Source organism: Poromitra crassiceps, assembly GCF_964638095.1.
Source record: "Poromitra crassiceps genome assembly, chromosome: 4".
NCBI lineage: Eukaryota > Metazoa > Chordata > Actinopteri > Beryciformes > Melamphaidae > Poromitra > Poromitra crassiceps.
In genome coordinates, this window is record NC_139626.1 from 68,354,593 (window position 1) to 68,374,977 (window position 20,385).

The 20,385-nt window shown below is 43.6% G+C and overlaps 1 protein-coding gene across 1 annotated transcript in view; it reads right to left on the reverse strand.

Moving 5' to 3' along the window:
- sos1 (son of sevenless homolog 1) overlaps window positions 1-20,108 on the reverse strand; it is a 123,365-nt gene extending 103,257 nt beyond the window's left edge. Inside the window, exon 1 of the mRNA XM_083634610.1 lies at window positions 19,365-20,108. Coding sequence (XP_083490736.1) covers window positions 19,365-19,451 — 87 coding nt within the window. The 5' untranslated portion in view covers window positions 19,452-20,108. The remainder of the gene's footprint in view (window positions 1-19,364) is intronic.
- Between the last annotated feature and the right edge of the window lie 277 nt (window positions 20,109-20,385).

Consider the following 20,385-nt stretch of genomic DNA (forward strand, 5'->3'; position numbering starts at 1 on the left):
TTGATGTCCCACCGTCAAAAAAAAAAAATGTTTATGTAAGACGAGATATCTCGGCTCTGGCACTCAAGCGTTGGATTATGTAAGACGAGATATCTCGGCTATGGCACTTAACGTGTTAATTAAATTAAAAATTAATTAAAATATTCGAATATAATTCGAATATTAAAATGTATAAAGCACTGAAATTCGAATTTGATTATAGAGGGAGATTGACAGCCCTAATGTCCTGTACAAATATTGTAGCTATTGAAGCTGTATAACCTATTTTACGGACTCATCAGGTGGCGACAGTGCTCTCCAGATTAGAGAAATGTCCGAAATATAGCCTGAAAAAGCCCCCTGATCAAAGAGAAAGCGCTCATGCTGCAGCCCAGAGCCATGTAGATTGCTCTGGCTGCAACTGACGGTGCCTGGCAACAGCAGTCAATCCGCGCACACAACTGAGCTCCTCTGCCTCTGTCTGTCTGTCTGCATAGTTTCTTCACACGATTAGCCGCCAGAAAGGCAGCACCCGACGCCGAAGTGCCAACCCTTTCCCTGCAGTCCGGGTTGGCATTTCCTTGTCGCGCTCATGGATGTATTGTCGCGCTGCCTGGGAGGCGACGCACAAAAAATAAACGTATGTAGGCTTTCCCGCATACTTCAGTCAGGGTTATCGACAGTCCATATTAGTGCCTCTGCACGTTTCCCGACGCTACAGTGAGCGCTCGTTAACTAACGTTACTGCGGAGTCCGCTGTTAGTACAGCGGAGTCCGCTGTAACGTTAGTACAGCGGAGTCCGCTGTAACGTTAGTTAACGTTAGTTAACGAGCGCATTAACGAGCGCATTTTCTCACTGTAGCGTCGGGAAACGTGCAGAGGCAATAATATGGACTGTCGATAACCCTGACTGAAGTATGCGTGAAAGCCTACATAACGTTAGATGTAAACTGTGAAAGGGCACAGCTGCTGCTACTAACTGGGCTGGGAGAGGCTTTGTGTTTAGCCATAGCCTACTTTGCTAGTTTGCTTTTAATGTGCGCGGGTCTGCTCAGTGCTCAGCTGCTTTTTTTCCTCAAACTCTTTTCCTCACCGCTTGACATGTGGATATGACGTCACTCACTCCGGCGCATTTCTTAAAGAGACAGGCTCATATTGACCATTATCAGTCATAGCAGCGGTCGGAAAAGTACCTGTTCTTTTTAAATCTTAGTATAGAACCAGTTCTACAGCAATAGCACCGCGGTTCGGGGGTAGTACCGGTAGTACCTACATCCCTACTGCAGCCAGAGCCATATAGATGGCTCTGACTTGCAGCTGATGTTGGCTGCGAACAGCAGTCAATCCGCGCACACAACTGAGCCCCTCTGCCTCTGTCTGTCTGTCTGCATAGTTTCTTCACACGATTAGCCGCCAGAAAGGCAGCACCCGACGCCGAAGGGCCAAACCTTTCCCTGCAGTCCGGTTTGGCATTTCCTTGTCGCGCTGGGAGCCGGCGCAAAAAAACGGAGCGCTCCGAAAATAGACTGGGTGTGTGTGGCTGTGTGTTAGTGTGGGGAGGAGTTTGCAGCTGAGGGGGGGAGAGGGGGGTGGGGCACGCAGGCACCACACAACTACACCACGTCACTACATCAGAAAATATTATCTTCAGACTCATTGAATGTGCTTGAAATGCTGCATTTCACAAAAGGCGGAATAACTCAGCTTCTAATTTGAAAAGTGTCTTTTTGGTCAAAACAGCCTATCTTCTCCGGCTCATAACTAAAGAACGGAAAATGGGATCAATAAACTTTCTTTTGCAGATGATAGCAGAGTCTCATCATTCTTTGTGCGTGTTCGGTGTTTACATAGTAATATCACACAATATTCTGTGGGCCTCGAGAAATCACTGAAAACGCTCTGAAACTCTGGCACTGGGAGCGTCCGTTCTCCAAAAGTGGCTGGCACTCAATGAGTTAAAGACCCCCTAAAGTCATGTTTCAAGATGTACATACAATACTCTACTTTTAATTATAATTTGTGTCTGGTGGTTTTTCCCACACAGAAAATGTTAAATTATCTTGTTAAAATCCTCAAAATGACTTCCCCTCCTTCTCCCTCATTTAAAAATCCAAAGCAGCCAATCAGGGATATCTACAACATAACTAGCCAATCACAGCATACAACACGGGCTTTCAACACATTCTCACTCGTGACAAAGTGACAACAAGGGTTCCTGACTGATCTGCAGTATATGATGAGTTGGGAGTGAGAATGTGTCGGGGCTTTAACTGCTGAATACTGGACAAGGATTGGCTCAAAGATTTGTGATGTTACAAATCTTGCTTGTTCAAAATTGTCTTTTCAGTGAGCTCTGAGAGAATTTCTACTTTCAGCAGACAGTGTATAAACAGGCTTCTAGTGTCAAACTCTGCACAGACATCATTCTGCACAGTGAAGCTCAGACATCCAACTGAAGGAAAAACAGATTTTTGACTTTAGGGGGTCTTTAACAAATAAACATTGTTGAGAATGTAAAAACCTGTCTTAACACTACGCCAACTTTAGTCTACTTTCCTTTTCGCTTCTTTTCTCTTCTTTTCTTTGTCTCTGTAACATGTGGTCCGCTGTGTCTCGCCCGCTTGCAAATAATGTTTTTTTTTTCAACGAGGCATTGCCTTTCCCCTACTCTGCCTCTGATTGGACAGTAGACGTATCCTTTGTTGCAAGGCTGGTTCTGATTGGATAAGATCAGGCTAAGCCAATCAATTAGAGTGGGGCATAGTAGGCATGTGTGTATCCAGAATAGATTTTCAAAGTAAAAGCTTATGCAGAGTGAGTCCGGTTATTGTAACTTGATTACATTTTTCATGACATACTCATATTTTGGGAGCAGCGGTGGCGAACTTTGAATATATATGTATACATATATGTATACATATACATATACTGTATATACATATATATATGTATATATATAAATATATATATACATATATATATATACATATGATATATATATATATATACAGCCCGTACTGGGTCGGGTCCATATTTATTATGGTCAATTAGGGTCCGGGTCTGATTCTATCACCACGGGTCCCGGGTCTGTTTATCCTTATGTGTAATACCCGAGTGGATCTGAGGAGACCTGTGATCAGCACTGATTAGGGGTGGGAATCGCTGAGTAGCTCACGATACGATATCGTCACGATACTTGGCCCTCGATAACGATATTATCCCGATACAGCGATACTGCGATAATCGATATATTGGAAGACGATACATCACGATACCTGTGTAACTGAAGAGAAAAAAATACCCCTAAAAGGCAAGAAGCAGGTATTATGTATTTATTAGCAGAATTGACATGAACTCTCTGAGTTCACTCACTCACTCATACCATTTTCGATACCACGGAGGAAAAGTTACACATTAAGTATTTTTATTATTATTATTAAAACAAGAAAACCTATATAACCTACCTGTATATCATTTCTAAAAGTAGATATTAATGATCAAACATTTCCATTCATGTAGCCTACAGTATTTATGTTTTTGTTTCAACTACAAACATAAATAAACGTCAACTTGAAACTATGTTTCAACTACCACACACAGCATAATATTTTAGCCTGTTTATTTAAAAAAAAAAAATATATATATATATTTTTTTTTTTTTAATAAACATATCGATACTTGGTGCCAGTGTATCGATAACGTATCGCAAGTGGAAATATCGCGATACCGTGAGTATCGATATTTTGTCCCACCCCTAGCACTGATCACGAGAGAAACGCATGAAAACAAGCGTGCGCCGCACGTGAGGCTTGTTGACAAACTGCAAGTAAATCCATAGAGAAAATAAATAGCAAAGAGGGTTCCTATCTGCAATGAAAATTACTTCCTCGTTTACCTGATTGTTGGAATGTGTCTTTTGGGCGACTGAACGGCGGTAGCATAGACTGTCATTGTAGTGCTATCTAACTAGCAGTAGCAGTCCTCATTAGAGTAGGCTACGTTTCACTGTGAAACCCACTTTCTAATGCACGCACTAGTGAAGTGAAGATGTTGGGGTATCCCTTTAACATTAGCCATGGCTTTTCAATCAGCCAGAAGAAGAACAGAAAACGTGGTTTTATTTGTTATTACAAACTTTCTTGCCAAGGATCATTGAATGGACGGCCAGGCACTGTCTGCAGTGTCTGGCAGCAGCAACCAGGGGAGAATGCTACAAAGTGTCATTTATAGAACTTGTAATAGCAGTTATCAAGCAGCTTTGACCTCTAGTCTCTGCCTCTGTATTTCTCGGTTCTAACTTCTGTACGGGTCTGGTATGGTCGGTTCTGTACGGGTCCGGGTCCGATATTCATCGGTTCTGAATCGGAGGCCGGGTCTCAGATTTCTAATAATAGACATGTCCAATCCGGGGTCCGGGGCACAAATTTCCCGGGTCCATTAGGGTTTGGGTCCGTCATTTTGGACCCATGAAGACCTCTAATGTGGAGTGCCTCTTAGCTATTGAGAACAAGCCTTTTACGTTCAGGGCGTACATCACTTTTGGCCGTAAGCAAGACAACATGAAACTGCGTGGTTTTGAATGGGGTTTGGTTAAACGAGAGGGAACCGAGGGAACACAAGATTCGCTTCATCTGTTTCCACTGCATTAGTCGCATTTACCTTTTATCGATACGCCAACTTGTCCACCTCCTCAAAGCGTGAAAAAGTTTTTTGCGATATTTGGAGGGTTTTTTTTCTGAATTGTCTGCTGTTTCCACTCAGGTTTTTCATGCACAAATTGAAAATCTGCATAAAACAAGTCAGGGAAACCCACCTAGAGAAAGAGAGAGAGAGAGAGAGAGAGAGAGAGGCAGAGAGAGAGAGAGAGAGAGAGAGAGAGTTCCACCTGCATACAGGTGAGTGTTGTGTGACCACACAGACCAGCTTGGGTTTGTTTCTCCAATAACAAACTGACTTCACTGAACAAAAGGCTGCACAGTCATGCCTACCAACTCATCTCTCTCTCTCTCTCTCTCTCTCTGTTGTTGTCTCTCACCCTCTCTCTCTCTGTGTTGTCTCTCTCTCTCTCGCTCTCTTCCTGACTCGCCATAATAAACTTGCTGAGTCAGTGTTGTTGATGGTCTCTCGCCCCGGGCTGTTATGTGTCAGAATGCAGCGCTGACTTTCTCAGAAGTCTCTGTGTGTGTGTGTGTGTGTATGTGTGTGTGTATGTGTGTGTGTGTGTGTGTGCATATGTGTGTGCGTGCTGCATGTAGTAGCACGACATAGACAGCAGTAGTCTGGAGCATCATGGTTAACCCTTCGTGTTCCAGAACGGGCCGTATGGAGGAGACCACACATTTTTGATTTGCGCATTAAAAACTGTGGAAACTGGAAACTATGCTAAATAAAATTAAACTAGAACGAGGATATATGCCTCCGCCAACAAGTCAGGTCCAGGCTCTCCCAGGCTTTGAGGTTTGACCCAAATGTGAAGAAATTTGAGGTCACAGTGACCTTGAGCTTTGACCACAAAAATGTAATCAGTTCATCCTTGAGTCCAAGTGGACGTTTGAGACAAATACGATGAAATTCCGTCAAGTCATTCCTGAGATCTCAAATTGGAAGAAATTCCGTGAAGGCGTTCTTAAGATATTGCTTTAACATGCTTGAAAATGGAGTTTGTGAGGTCACAGTGACCTTAACCTTTGTCCTTTGACCACCAAAATCTAATTAGTTGATGCTTGAGTCCAAGTCGCCGTTTGAGCCAAAATTGGAAGAAATTCCGTCAAGGTGTTCCTGAGATATTGCGTTAAAGAGCTTGGAAATGGGGTTAGTGAGGTCACAATGACCTTGAACTTTGACCTTTGACCACCAAAATCTAATCAGTTCATCCTTGAGTCCAAGTGGACGTTTGAGTAAAATTGGATGAAATTCCATCAAGGTGTTCCTGAGATATCACGTTAACCAGCATTAAATGAGCAGTTGTGAGGTCAGTGACCTTGAACTTTGACCTTTGACCACCAAAATCTAATCGGTTCATCCTTGCGTCCAAGTCGAGGTTTGAGCCAAATTGGAAGAAATTCCATTAAGCCGTTCTTGATGTGGATGGATTATTAATTTCCCTTATGCCCAAGTCCACATGCTCCGTTAATGAAATAAAAAAGATATAATATAAAAGACATATAGGGAAATACATCATCTTAGTCTCATGTGTTACGTTCGGTGTGCCGTTAATCATTGGTTAAAAAGTCTTCACACTGGATTACTGGAACTTCACACTCTTTCATTTCTTTAATGAATTTTAACGGATTTTAATGAAAAGGAGTCATCCCCTCTTGCTCACTGCATCTGGCTTGTCACCTCACGCTAGTATGTACAGGTGCAGCTCAATCAATTAGAATGTTGTGAAAAAGTTAAATATTGTAGAGTCACGGTGTCACAGCTAATTCACTCACGCATTTCATTTGGAAATCAGAGATCACCAGAGAGTCTGGAGGAAGAGTGGAGAGGCACACAATCCTGCTGTGTCATCTGCTGGTGTTGGTCCACACTGTGTGTTTCTCCATTCCAAAGTCAATGCAGCAGCAGCTGTCTACCAGGAAGTGTTCGAGCACTTCATGCTTCCTTATGCTGACACGCTTTATGGAGATGCTGACTTCATTTTCCAGCAGGACTTGGCACCTCCCCAAAAAGTACCAAAAACTGGTTTAATGACCACCATGGTATTACTGTACTTGATTGGCCAGCAAACTGGCCTGCCCTGAACCCCATAGAGAATAGATGGGGTATTGCCAAGAGAGGAAGATGAGAGACACCAGAGCCAACAATGCAGATGAGCTGAAGGCCACTATCAAAGCTACCTGGGCTTCCATACAACACCTCAGCAGTGCCACAGGCTGATCATCCTTTTGATGCAGGCATTTGTGCAAAATGAGCCCCAACCAAGTGTTGATACCTGGACATGAATAGTTTTCGGAAAGGTCGACATTTCTGTATTAAAAATGCGATATGCAATATTCAGATTTTCTGAAATAGTGAATTTGGGGTTTTCAAAATTATAACAAATAAAAGGCATTTTGTGTGGAATGAATCTATAATATATGAGTTTCACTTTTTGAATTGAATTACTGAAATGAATGAACTTTTCCATGATATTCTAATTTATTGAGCTGCACCTGTAAGTTGCCTATTTAAGTTGCGAACAGCTTTGTCAGTGTTACGTTACATTAGCAAGCTTACGTCGTTGGCTTGGGTTGAATGTTGACAGAATTTGCCAAACAGCTTATCGCCTGAGTCATAAGAGTCATTAGGATACTGCTCTGCTCTGAAGTTAGGGCTGCTTAGTACGGAATTTCTTCGCTTTTTTGACGATGTTAAAGGAGTAGCAGCTGGACGCTTCCACATTGTTGTGGTTTTGTGAAGTAGCATAGAGACAGTCGGCATGTGTGGGAACGCCCACAAAGTGTTATACGGCTGGCGCGCGAGTGGGGTAAAACCGCCGATATATCTCAATGGGCTGACTCACCAAAGGACGGTGCTGCGGCTCTAAACTACAGGTTTGGGGGTTCTAGAGCAGAACACAAGACGTCTGCTCAGATGTGCGTTTACTGCGGTGGTTAAATCCCTGATCGTGTCTGCCTGGGCTGGGCTAGCAGCTAAATTCTAACTTTTCTGAATGGATAGAATGGGGGATTTACCCCACCCTGACCACGCCCCCAGCCAGGCTGAGCCAGCTAACCCAGCGACTATGACGAGACATCGCCTCAACCTATGGAAGTGACGTACGTAGAGGTTGTAAACATGCTGGAGCCTCCCCTGGTAATGTTCCCTCTCCAGAAAACCTACCATCTTCTGCCGAAAACGGAATTTCAGTCCAATTACGGCAAATTCTCCACATTTTACAGTTGATTCAATTTTTATTGGTCAATTCCGTGATTCCGTCCGCGATTCCGTGAACGCGGATTTCATATGGCTCTAACTTAGTGCAGTGGAAACAGATTAAGCGAATCATCCCTTCTCTTAAGCAAACCCTCAGGTAAACAAACCAAGCATTTCATGTTGCCTTGACAAAACTTAACATCCTGAACATAAAACATGATGAAAGCTTGTTACGAATGAGTACTAGCCTAGAATGAATGCACACTATGTTACGAATGAGCATGAAGGTTTAGAAAGAAAGAAAGAAAGAAAGAAAGAAAGAAAGAAAGAAAGAAAGAAAGAAAGAAAGAAAGAAAGAAAGAAAAAGAAAGAAAGAAAGAAAGAAAGAAATTGGGTAAAAAACGAATGCAAGGTCAATGGGGTCACGCTCCTGTATGTACAAGCTGACTGAAGCTCACTGAAATGTCCTCTACTGTACAGTCACACAAAGTACATCTCAGTGAGCGTCGGTCAGCTTGAATGAGCTGTAACGTTGAACACCAGGGGCCGGTTACACCAACTGGTCTTACGACTGGTCTTAAGCTAAGTCGGTCGTAACTTTACGACCTAACAGCTACGTCGGTTGCACCAACAGGGCGTAAGCCTTTTTCTCACTAAGACCGGTTGGAAATATTACACCTAGTCCAGAAAGCAGGCGTAAGGGGCAGTCATGGGTGCAGTATAGACGGTTTTCACCTGTGTGTTGCGCAATAGCTACAACCCCTCAGCACTCTGGCTGTATTCAGACCCGAGCTGGAAACTGGAAACCGGAGTACGTTATAAACGTTATAAATATAGTCATGTTATAAACAACTAACCAATAGGGCTGGGTTAAAAAAATCGATTCTCAGATTTTTAATCGATTTTTATTTTAATCCTTTGATATCGATTCATATGTCCAGAGATCGATTTTTTTTATTAAACTTTTTATTATTATTAATTATTATTATTATTATTATTATTTTTAATAAACAGGCTAAACTATTATGCTGTGTGTGGTAGTTATAGTTTCAAGTTGACGTTTATGTTTGTAGTTGAAACAAAAACATAAATACTGTAGGCTACATGAATGGAAATGTTTGATCATTAACTCATTCACCGCCAAAGACGTCTTTGACGTGTTATCAGAAATAGCCATCCACGCCAAAGACGTGTTTGACGTGTTTTTGTTTTTATTAGTACAGCGCGTAGTTCAAACACTTCCCCAGCCTGTGACATGTTTTCAGGTCCCTAGCCACAAAGACAAGCCGACAACACGTTATCAAACACATACCGCAGCTGTTGTTTTGAAATGGAAGAGGAGGAGAAAACGGAGAAACGCTGCCTGTTGCATAGAGGAGAAACGCCATTGAAACGCCCCTCGGCGCGCTGCACGAGCTGATCGGCTTGCTGCAGGGCAGCGGACATCGATCGTTCGCGGTAGTCAAACCCGTGACCAACATGATCGATCCTGGTCCCTCGACCCCGTTCCTGTGTCCCAGCCCGAAAGAGACGAGACGGAGTCACAACTGTGTGAGCAGGAGGAGAACAGCAGCCTCGCCACAGAAATGGCTTTCACATAGAGCGAAGCAGCACGGCCACTTTCCTGTCGAGGGCGAGGAAGACTGGATTGACTCCAATGCGACAGGACCCGGATGATCTCGCGGTAAGGAGTGTGTGTGTGTGTGTGTGTGTGTGTGTGTGTGTGTGTGTGTGTGTGTGTGTGTGTGTGTGTGTGTGTGTCTGTCTGTCTGTCTGTCTGTCTGTCTGTCTGTCTGTCTGTGTGTCTGCGTGTCTGTCTGCACACTCACTCACACTGAGTAAACTGTATTGTTGAATGTAAAAAAAGCACATCATGTATATATATATATATATATATATATTTTTTTTTTTTTCATTTGTGTCATAACGAATAATATTTACATGTCTGATGTCAATACAGTTCAAAATAAAAGAATTGAGAGCGAGTTCTGCCTGAGATTGTGTGATTTAGAAAAATGCCATTTTCTGCAATTTATCTTCTCAGAGAGACCTTTTTGGTGAAAACAGGGTGTATATAAATGGCTATAAGTAGAGTACAGAACATGCTAAAAGCTCACTTTTTTTTCCCTGGTGAACCCAGAGACGTACATCTTCATTTTGAGGTATTGCAAATCACTTTGGTGCTAATAGATAATTTACTGTGGGTCTTGAAAGATGACCAACAATTATGAAAATCTTTGGCCTGTGCTAAATATTGGCAGTCCTAAACTGGCCATGAATGAGTTAATATCTACTTTTAGAAATTATATAGGCTGAAATCAAATCACTGTGCATAATTGTGAAAGTGTCTTTATTGACAGATGAAAAGGCTGTTATTTACCCTTTGTCACCACCTGGTGAGTAAATATATGTGTAACTAAAACCATTAAAATTGACAACAGGTCTGCAACTTTTTCCCCCATGTATCTACTTGGCGCAAAAAAGGTTGGGAACCCCTGTGTTACATAACTGGACAGTCATGTAATTCAGGTTACAGCTCAAAAAGCACGTTTTGGTATCACTAACCAAATCGATATTGAAATTAATCGAATCGGAATCTAATCGAATCGGGATTAATCGATTCGCAACCTTGTGAATCGGAATCGAATCGATTCTTGAAATTTGAACCAATATCAATACCCAGCTCTACTAACCAACGCTGGGGGTCCGTATGTAAACAGTGTAACTCGAAATGGTTAAAAGTTCAATCAATTTGGTCATTCAGTGGCGTTTTACTGCCATGTAAAGTAACTAACGTTAGCCGCTAGCATTAGCCACAGTAGCCGACTACCCATAATGCATTACGTTATCCCAGCACCCGAACGGGGATAAGAGAGACAGGGCAGGAGGTGGGAGGAGAGCGCACAACTGTTTCTTCTTATTGGTGACAACATTTGACTGCTTGGCAGTCAGTATGTCTGTGAAATTTCCCTTTCTTTTGCGTTGGTCCTCCATTGTGTTGCCGCAAATTAAATAAAATGTCAACAAGAGGGTTATCAGCAATTTGGCGGGGGTCAGCGGAGCGTCATTTGACGTCAGTCAGCACACTTTTCTAAACAAGTCGCGTGCCGCATTCCAGTGGGCATTCACATGCTTTCACATGGACGCGCATCGCTACGACCGGCGTAGTTAAAACCAGACGTAAGCCCTGTTGGTGCAACAGCCGTAAGTCCACTCTAAAGACTGGTGTTAACTAAGACCGAGATAGGAGTTACGACCAGGCATAGTTAAGACCAGTTGGTGCAACCGGCCCCAGACGATGAGCTGGGTTCTGAATGAGCTGTAACCGTCTGATGGCAGAGGCAGATGGCAAAGTAATGAATGTAACATTCATTTATTTGTCAAAGTTACATATTATAGATTTAATTGTAGAACTGTGTAGCGCATTGATTCGCTCAGCCCCTAAATGCTATGTGCGCACTCTCCTGTCACTCTTTTTCACTCGCTCAGCGGACCCGTCTATTGGCCTCCCATCACACAGAGGTCACCAGAGATGTGTTACCACTCAACACAGTGGCTCCTCCCATCACACAGAGGTCACCAGATGTTTTACCACTCAACACAGTGGCTCCTCCCATCACACAGAGGTCACCAGATGTTTTACCACTCAACACAGTGGCTCCTCCCATCACACAGAGGTCACCAGATGTTTTACCACTCAACACAGTGGCTCCTCCCATCACACAGAGGTCACCAGAGATGTTTTACCACTCAACACAGTGGCTCCTCCCATCACACAGAGGTCACCAGATGTTTTACCACTCAACACAGTGGCTCCTCCCATCACACAGAGGTCACCAGAGATGTTTTACCACTCAACACAGTGGCTCCTCCCATCACACAGAGGTCACCAGATGTTTTACCACTCAACACAGTGGCTCCTCCCATCACACAGAGGTCACCAGATGTTTTACCACTCAACACAGTGGCTCCTCCCATCACACAGAGGTCACCAGATGTTTTACCACTCAACACAGTGGCTCCTCCCATCACACAGAGGTCACCAGATGTTTTATCACTCAACACAGTGGCTCCTCCCATCACACAGAGGTCACCAGATGTTTTATCACTCAACACAGTGGCTCCTCCCATCACACAGAGGTCACCAGATGTTTTACCACTCAACACAGTGGCTCCTCCCATCACACAGAGGTCACCAGATGTTTTATCACTCAACACAGTGGCTCCTCCCATCACACAGAGGTCACCAGATGTTTTACCACTCAACACAGTGGCTCCTCCCATCACACAGAGGTCACCAGATGTTTTATCACTCAACACAGTGGCTCCTCCCATCACACAGAGGTCACCAGATGTTTTACCACTCAACACAGTGGCTCCTCCCATCACACAGTAAGTAAGTAAGTAAGTAACTCTTTATTTATATAGCACCTTTTAAAACACAAGGTTACAAAGTGCTTTACACATGGACAAAGTAAACAGTAAAATACAACATAATACAGTACAATGATAAAGAGGAAAACAAAATGATCAAAGAAAATATTTATAAAAAGGCTTGCCTATAAAGATGAGTTTTTAGAAATTGCTTAAAACAGCCCAAAGATTGAGCAGATCTAACAGATTGGGGGAGTTGATTCCAGAGGGTTGGGGCTAAAACAGAAAAGGCACGGTCGCCTTTAGTTCTAAAGTTGGACGATGGAACGGATAAAAGGCCGAGGTTTGAGGAGCGGAGTGGTCGAGAGGTGGAATAAGGAACAATGAGTTCTGAAATATAATTAGGGGCGAGGTCATGCAGGGCTTTAAAAGTAAACAGGAGGATCTTGAATTGAATTCTGAATTTTACAGGGAGCCAGTGAAGAGATGCAAGGACAGGGGTGATGTGGGACCTACGGTTTGTTCTGGTTAATAACCTGGCAGCTGCATTCTGAACCAGCTGTAACCGGTTCAGGGCAGCTTGACTGAGGCATGAGTAGAGGGAGTTACAGTAGTCTAATCTAGAGAAAATGAAGGTATGAATTAGGCGTTCAAGATCTGAGAGAGATAACATGTGTCTAATTTTAGTAATGTTTCTTAACTGGAGGAAGCAGGACTGGACAAGTTTAGTGACATGATGGTTGAAATTTAAGTGTTGATCGAAGATGACTCCAAGGTTCTTAGCAGTCGGACTGATATTTGGCTGAAGTGGGCCAATAAAAGGATTGACTGTGTTAACAAAGTTATCTGGGCCAATTAAAATGACTTCCGTTTTGTCAGGGTTGAGATGAAGGAAGTTAATGGACATCCACTCTTTAATGGAGGCTAGGCAGTCATGGAGGGAGGACAGATGGTTCACGTCATTAGAATTGGCAGAAAAATAAATCTGAGTGTCGTCAGCATAACAATGGTAAGAAATATTTACAAAGCGGCTGAATAAAATACCCAAAGGAAGCATATAAAGTGCAAAGAGTATTGGTCCAAGGACCGACCCTTGAGGCACTCCACACAGCAGGGGAGCTAAAGAGGACACAAGATTATTAATACAAACATTAAAAAATCGATTTGATAAATAAGAACGAAACCAATTAAGAGCTGTACCAGAGATGCCAACCCAATTTTGCAGCCTATCAAGTAAAATGGCATGGTCAATGGTATCAAAGGCAGCAGTTAAGTCAAGTAAAATAAGGATAGAATATTCACCTTTGTCAGCATGCATAAGAATATCATTGGTTACTCTAAGTAATGCAGTCTCACAGAGGTCACCAGATGTTTTATCACTCAACACAGTGGCTCCTCCCATCACACAGAGGTCACCAGATGTTTTACCACTCAACACAGTGGCTCCTCCCATCACACACACCAGAGGTCACCAGATGTTTTATCACTAAACACAGTGGCTCCTCCCATCACACACACCAGAGGTCACCAGATGTTTTATCACTCAACACAGTGGCTCCTCCCATCACACAGAGGTCACCAGATGTTTTACCACTCAACACAGTGGCTCCTCCCATCACACAGAGGTCACCAGATGTTTTACCACTCAACACAGTGGCTCCTCCCATCACACAGAGGTCACCAGATGTTTTACCACTCAACACAGTGGCTCCTCCCATCACACACACAGAGGTCACCAGATGTTTTATCACTCAACACAGTGGCTCCTCCCATCACACAGAGGTCACCAGATGTTTTACCACTCAACACAGTGGCTCCTCCCATCACACAGAGGTCACCAGATGTTTTACCACTCAACACAGTGGCTCCTCCCATCACACACACAGAGGTCACCAGAGATGTTTGGCCACCCACCACAGTGGCGAGTATGACTGACCGTGCTGCATGCAACTGCTAATATCAAGCCCTGGGAAACCAATATCACCACCTACCAGCCACGACAGCATGTGGCTGGTATTGTTAAGTCAAGTTAAGTTATCCTTTATTTATCCTGTGTGTGTGTGTGTGTGTGTGTGTGTGTGTGTGTGTGTGTGTGTGTGTGTGTGTGTGTGTGTGTGTGTGTGTGTGTGTGTGTGTGTGTGTGTGGGTGTGTGTGTGCGTGCTTGCGTGTGATCATGCCAAATTGTGGTCCTGGAGACATCTATTGTAGCGCGAACTACCACAGAAGCCATTTGGACTTTGCCATCGTCAAAACCATGCGGTCACGAAACTTTACAGGTCTGTCGTTGACATCAAAATGAAGGTCCAGTTCGAAAATGGGTGTGATCTTAAAGGAACACTCCGCCCATTTTCAACCAGCTTTGTATCATTAGAACATCAGTAGTATATCAGAAAACTGTAAACGGTTTTGAAGTCTGTCATTTAATTTGACAGTTATTGAGTGTTAAAGTGTGGACCAGTGACATCACTGGTCCACACTAACTCAAATGAATAACTCATTAACTCAAATCAACTCTCAATAACTGTCAAACTATTCATCATTCATCTAGTTTGACAGTTATTGAGAGTTGATTTGAGTTAATGAGTTATTAATTTGAGTTAGTGTGGACCAGTGATGTCACTGGTCCACACTTTAACACTCAATAACTGTCAAATTAAATGACAGACTTCAAAACAGTTTACAGTTTTCTGATATACTAATGATGCTCTAATGATACAAAGCTGGTTGAAAATGGGCGGAGTGTTCCTTTAATGACTTGCAGCTGGCGGGGGCAGAGTTTTGGCAGGCAGAGAAAGGGAGGATTTTCCCCCCCTGAGGTCAACAGAGAGAGAAGGTAAACACTGCCCATGTGCTTATTACCAAGATTATATATGATACAAAGTGGGTTGATAATCCGTAAAGCCATCCTTTAAAAACACATTTATATGATAATCAAATGTTGTACATAATGAAAAACACTTAAAGGAACACTCCGCCCATTTTCAACCAGCTTTGTATCATTAGAACATCAGTAGTATATCAGAAAACTGTAAACTGTTTTGAAGTCTGTCATTTAATTTGACAGTTATTGAGTGTTAAAGTGTGGACCAGTGACATCACTGGTCCACACTAACTCAAATTAATAACTCATTAACTCAAATCAACTCTCAATAACTGTCAAACTATTCATCATTCATCTAGTTTGACAGTTATTGAGAGTTGATTTGAGTTAATGAGTTATTAATTTGAGTTAGTGTGGACCAGTGATGTCACTGGTCCACACTTTAACACTCAATAACTGTCAAATTAAATGACAGACTTCAAAACAGTTTACAGTTTTCTGATATACTACTGATGTTCTAATGATACAAAGCTGGTTGAAAATGGGCGGAGTGTTCCTTTAAACACTGTGAATTTGAAAAAGTCATGTATTTCTTTATCTCCAAAACATTTGGAAAAGCCCATAAATCATACTTACTGCTGTTTCTGCCCAATGTGAAAGTTTTGGCTGACACGATTATTTTTTAATTGAGTGCTGGACGTGCTGCACGGGCCAAAAAGAAGACGCTGGCGCCATCTTGAACTGTAGTTTAGAAAGAATCGACCCGTTGCACCCGAGACTGCAAGACTGTCCGCTAACAGAGGGTGAGTCTGACATTTCGCTGCGACACTTGTAAAGTCCAGCGCGGACAACCTCTTTGTAGCTTGACAATTAATTAACCCTGGCTGCTTGTCTCATAAAGGACCAGCGTCCTGAGAAGGGCCTGTTTTTTTTTTGCTTCTTTTCTTGTGAGATCCTGAATCTATGGCCATATGAAATCTGTTTTTTCTTCTTCTTCCAAATACAATTTTTTCCATTTTAATTTTAATTTAGGGGTTAGGAGGAGGATCGATATTTTAGGTATTTTGATGACTTGGCTCTCTCAAGACAGCCTCTTTGACATGTTTCTCAAAGTGAAAACCAAGTTGTGAGGAGACGTAAGGGTCCCACGCAAGACCGACCCCCCTCTCAAAACAGTGTTTGTAGCTATTACTTAATAGAGCACAGCAGGAATGAGTCCAGAAGACCTGGATGTTAGCACTTCCGGTTCTTACGTGTAAACGCCAATGGGATTTTTGTATGGGGATTTTGTTTAAGTGCAAGACATAAGGTCTGTGGTTAACAAAAGTTTATTGAACAGCGAATTTTGTGTTGAGCAAGATAATCTGCACAAATGAGAATGATTTTCTTTTCCATTTTTTTGATTATTTTTAGGGCATTTCTGCCTTTATTTAGATAGGACAGTAGGCAGACAGGGAAGGTGGGGAGAGAGAGTGGATGACATTAGAGCTACAACGATTAATCGATTAGTCGATCGACAGAAAAATAATCGACAACTATTTGATCATTGATTAATCGTTTTGAATAATTTTTCAAGAAAAAAAGTCAAAATTCTCTGATTCCAGCTTCTTAAATGTGAATATTTTCTGCTTTCTTATTCCTCTGACAGTAAAGTGAATATATTTGAGTTGTGGACAAAACAAGCATTAGAGGACATCATCTTGGGCTTTGGGAAACACTGATCCACATTTTTTCACCATTTTCTGACATTTTATAGACCAAACAACTACCGTAAATTCCGGACTATAAGCCGCGGCTTTTTTCCCGTTTTTTGGCCTTTTTTGCCCCCTGCGGCTTATATAACGGTGCGTCTTATCTATGGATTTTTCCAGCAAACGGCCACTCGGGAACCTCCAAAATCTATGGATGTTGGTATGAGGCAGAACGAGAGCAAGACAGACATTATGAGAGCGAGACCCTGATTGGATGATGTTGCAAAAAATGTGCCTCGCGACCTGATTGGAGCACTGTGCCACTACTCTCTCTCAGCCACTACGGTAAAACACCCTCCCTCCTCCCTCGCTCCGGGGGGAAAAAGGCAGCGATTGAGCTTGAAAGACAGTCTGAATGAAATTGAATGTAACATTCCCAATTCTATGTATTACATTCTAAAAAACTAACAGCAACATTTTGGAAGGCTAAGCCACACAACTAGCTCGTTGTAATCTAACATCATGCTTCAAAAGATGGAGAACTGGCTGTGTTACGACGATGGCGGCGATTGAGCCTGAAAGCCATGTCTGAGACAGTAGCGAGACAGGAACAACAACAGCAGCAGCAGCAAAGGATCATGCACAAACCCGAGACGAAAGGGACTGTCCGTCAGGGCGCGGACGACTGTGTCAGCAACTCCCTCCCGACTACCAGGAGAAAATTACAAACTTCGGCGAATTCACACAAAGAAAGATCAAGGAATATTCCATCGGACCGGAGCAGATCATAAATATGGATGAAGTGCCTTTGACGTTCGACCTGCCTCTCACTAGGACTGTTAACAAGAAAGGTGAATCGTCCATCACGTTGAGAACCACAGGTCACGAGAGAACGAATTTCACTTGTGTTCTTGGCTGCACAGCAGCTCCCGCCGATGGTGATTTTTAAGCATCTCACAATGTGTGATTTTGTCTGGGGATTAGTGACCTGACTTTTGTTTTGTTGAAATGTTAATAAATGGGAGCTTCCCCAAACAGCCATCTCTTTCCCGACAATCCCCTCTGTGCACGAAGCCTTACATATGGTAATTAAACATCAAAACACCCGCGGCTTATAGACCGGTGCGGCTTATAGAAGAAAAAAATAGTCACCTTTGAAGGTGCGGCTTATAGACCGGTGCGCCTTATAGTCCGGAATTTACGGTAATCGATTAATCGAGAAAATAATCGACAGATTAATCGATAATGAAAATAATCGTTAGTTGCAGCCCTAGCTGACATGCGGAAAAGGACCTCGGGTCGGATTCGAACCCACGTTGACCGTGCGTAGGACCGAGCCTCCGTCGTGCGCGTGCTACCAGGGGAGCCACCAGGACAGGACGCACCCACTTTTACGATTCTTTTTTTAAACATGATTTTCAGAAACGCTTCAAAAGTCATAAAGGTCCACACAGACAGGATCTAGGATGGAGCAGGGTTCGAAACCCGGGACCTTCTTGCTGCACAGCAACAGTTCTAACCACCAGGGCTGCTGCGATTTGCGATCAAATCGCATATGGACGATTGAAGGGAGTGATTGCCAATTGGCTTTTCTACAGCGATATTTAAGGCGATTTTTACTCATTTACTATCATAAGACGTTATAAAAATAATATCTAGAAGCTGTGCCCCCTACTGTACAGTTAGAGATGAATCAGGTCCTCTGCTCCTCTCCTGTTTCCTCAACGAGCACTGTCAAGTCAGCCAGAATGTAAAAGTATGTCTTCCGCAGCGGGCTTTCAAAATTAACCTAAGGTTAAACTTAATATGACTTTTGAGTAATGCTTTTAGACTAGTTTCACTCCATATGTCATCGTAACATTACAACCAGTCTTTTTGGTGTGTAAGCTATTTTATGGCGGTTCCTCGTAGTTAAGTTTATTTTGGACTGTGTGCTTTTATTTTTAAGGCTAAAAACGGAAGTGGTTGTGTTGTTTGCCGTGTTCTCTCTGCAGCCGTACCACTGAGCTATACGGAGCCGTGAATAACATAATAATATATATATCATAATAATATGTGAATAACATAATAATATATATCATAATAATGTGTGAATAACATGGCGATCTCGTTCAGAGTTTGCTCCAGCCTGAAGAGTGCAACAGTTACAGTACATGACCTTACAGCCGCTGGTAAATCATCCAAAATGAAGATGAAAAAAGAGGCAGCAGGAAAAGTCATGAAGAGTTTGGTCATGGTCGGTCTCTCTTTCATCTTTTCTCTTATAAATGCATCATCTACACTTGATCTACAGGACCGCGGTATTCAATCATATGATCGATTGTTTTTCCCCTCCACATTATTAATGCCATTAAATAGGAATAGGTCTCTTTATCAAAAATAATAATAATCATTAAAATGACGGCCAATTAATAGATTATGGCGATTTGATCATCAATCGCCAATCTCTAATGACCACGATTGGACGATATGAAAATAGTGACGATTGAGCGACCGTGCCGTCCAGAGGAACCTGTAGGACACCACACATCTAACCTGTGTGTGTGTGTGTGTGTGTGTGTGTGTGTGTGTGTGTGTGTGTGTGTGTGTGTGTGTGTGTGTGTGTGTGTGTGTGTGTGTGTGTGTGTGTGTGTGTACCTTGTGCAGGGAGGGGACCAGCAGGCCTCTCCATTTGGGTGCGTTTTCCTCATTGAAGAAGTCATACTGCAGCTGAGCCGCCTGCATGGTGACCGGCCCGCCTCACAGGACCGCCTCCTACCGGGACAGAGCCACTGTGGGACAGGACCAGGCTCCTACCGGGACAGAGCCACTGTGGGACAGGACCAGGCTCGTACCGGGACAGAACAAGTGCGGGACAGGACCAGGCTCCTACCGGGACAGAACAAGTGCGGGACAGGACCAGGCTCCTACCGGGACAGAACAAGTGCGGGACAGGACCAGGCTCCTACCGGGACAGAACAAGTGCGGGACAGGACCTGGGCTCCGACCGGTCCGGGACAGAGCCACCGCAGGACAGGACCGGGCTCCTACCAGGACAGAACCACAGCGGGACAGGACCGGGCTCCTACCGGGACAGGACCAGGCTCCTACCAGGACAGAAGCACCGCGGGACAGGACCGGGCTCTTACCGGTACAGAGCCACCGCGGGACAGGACTGGGTCAGCAGCTCCCCGGCTGAGGCTCTAGCAGGAATGGTGAAACATTCTGTCTCGGAACATCCACCACAGACATGCCGCTCCTCCACAACAGCTGGGGTCAATGCCACCATGGCATCGTTAGGTAGCGTTAGCATTCCATCCAGATGTTTTGGGCAGCTAGCTAGCTAACCTTCCTGCTAGCTGTCTGTCTCCGGCTGCAGACAGACAGACAGGCAGGGTGTCTTCTACTCTCAGCGGGCTGACAGCATGCAGACAGGCAGGCAGGCAGGGCGTCCTCTCCTCTCACCAGGCTGACAGCATGCTGCTTACCGCTCACTGGTTCACAAGAACAAGCTGCTGGAGACTTGCTGCAGCAGGTCCAGGGGTTTCCCCGCCCGGAGCTAGCTGGTTTGTTGATCTGGTTAGCTTAACTCTCTCTCTCTCTCTGAGAGCTAACGTTAGTGCTGCTGAGCTGGCTTGTTGATCAGGTTAGCTTGCCAATTAGCACGTAGCCTGACTAG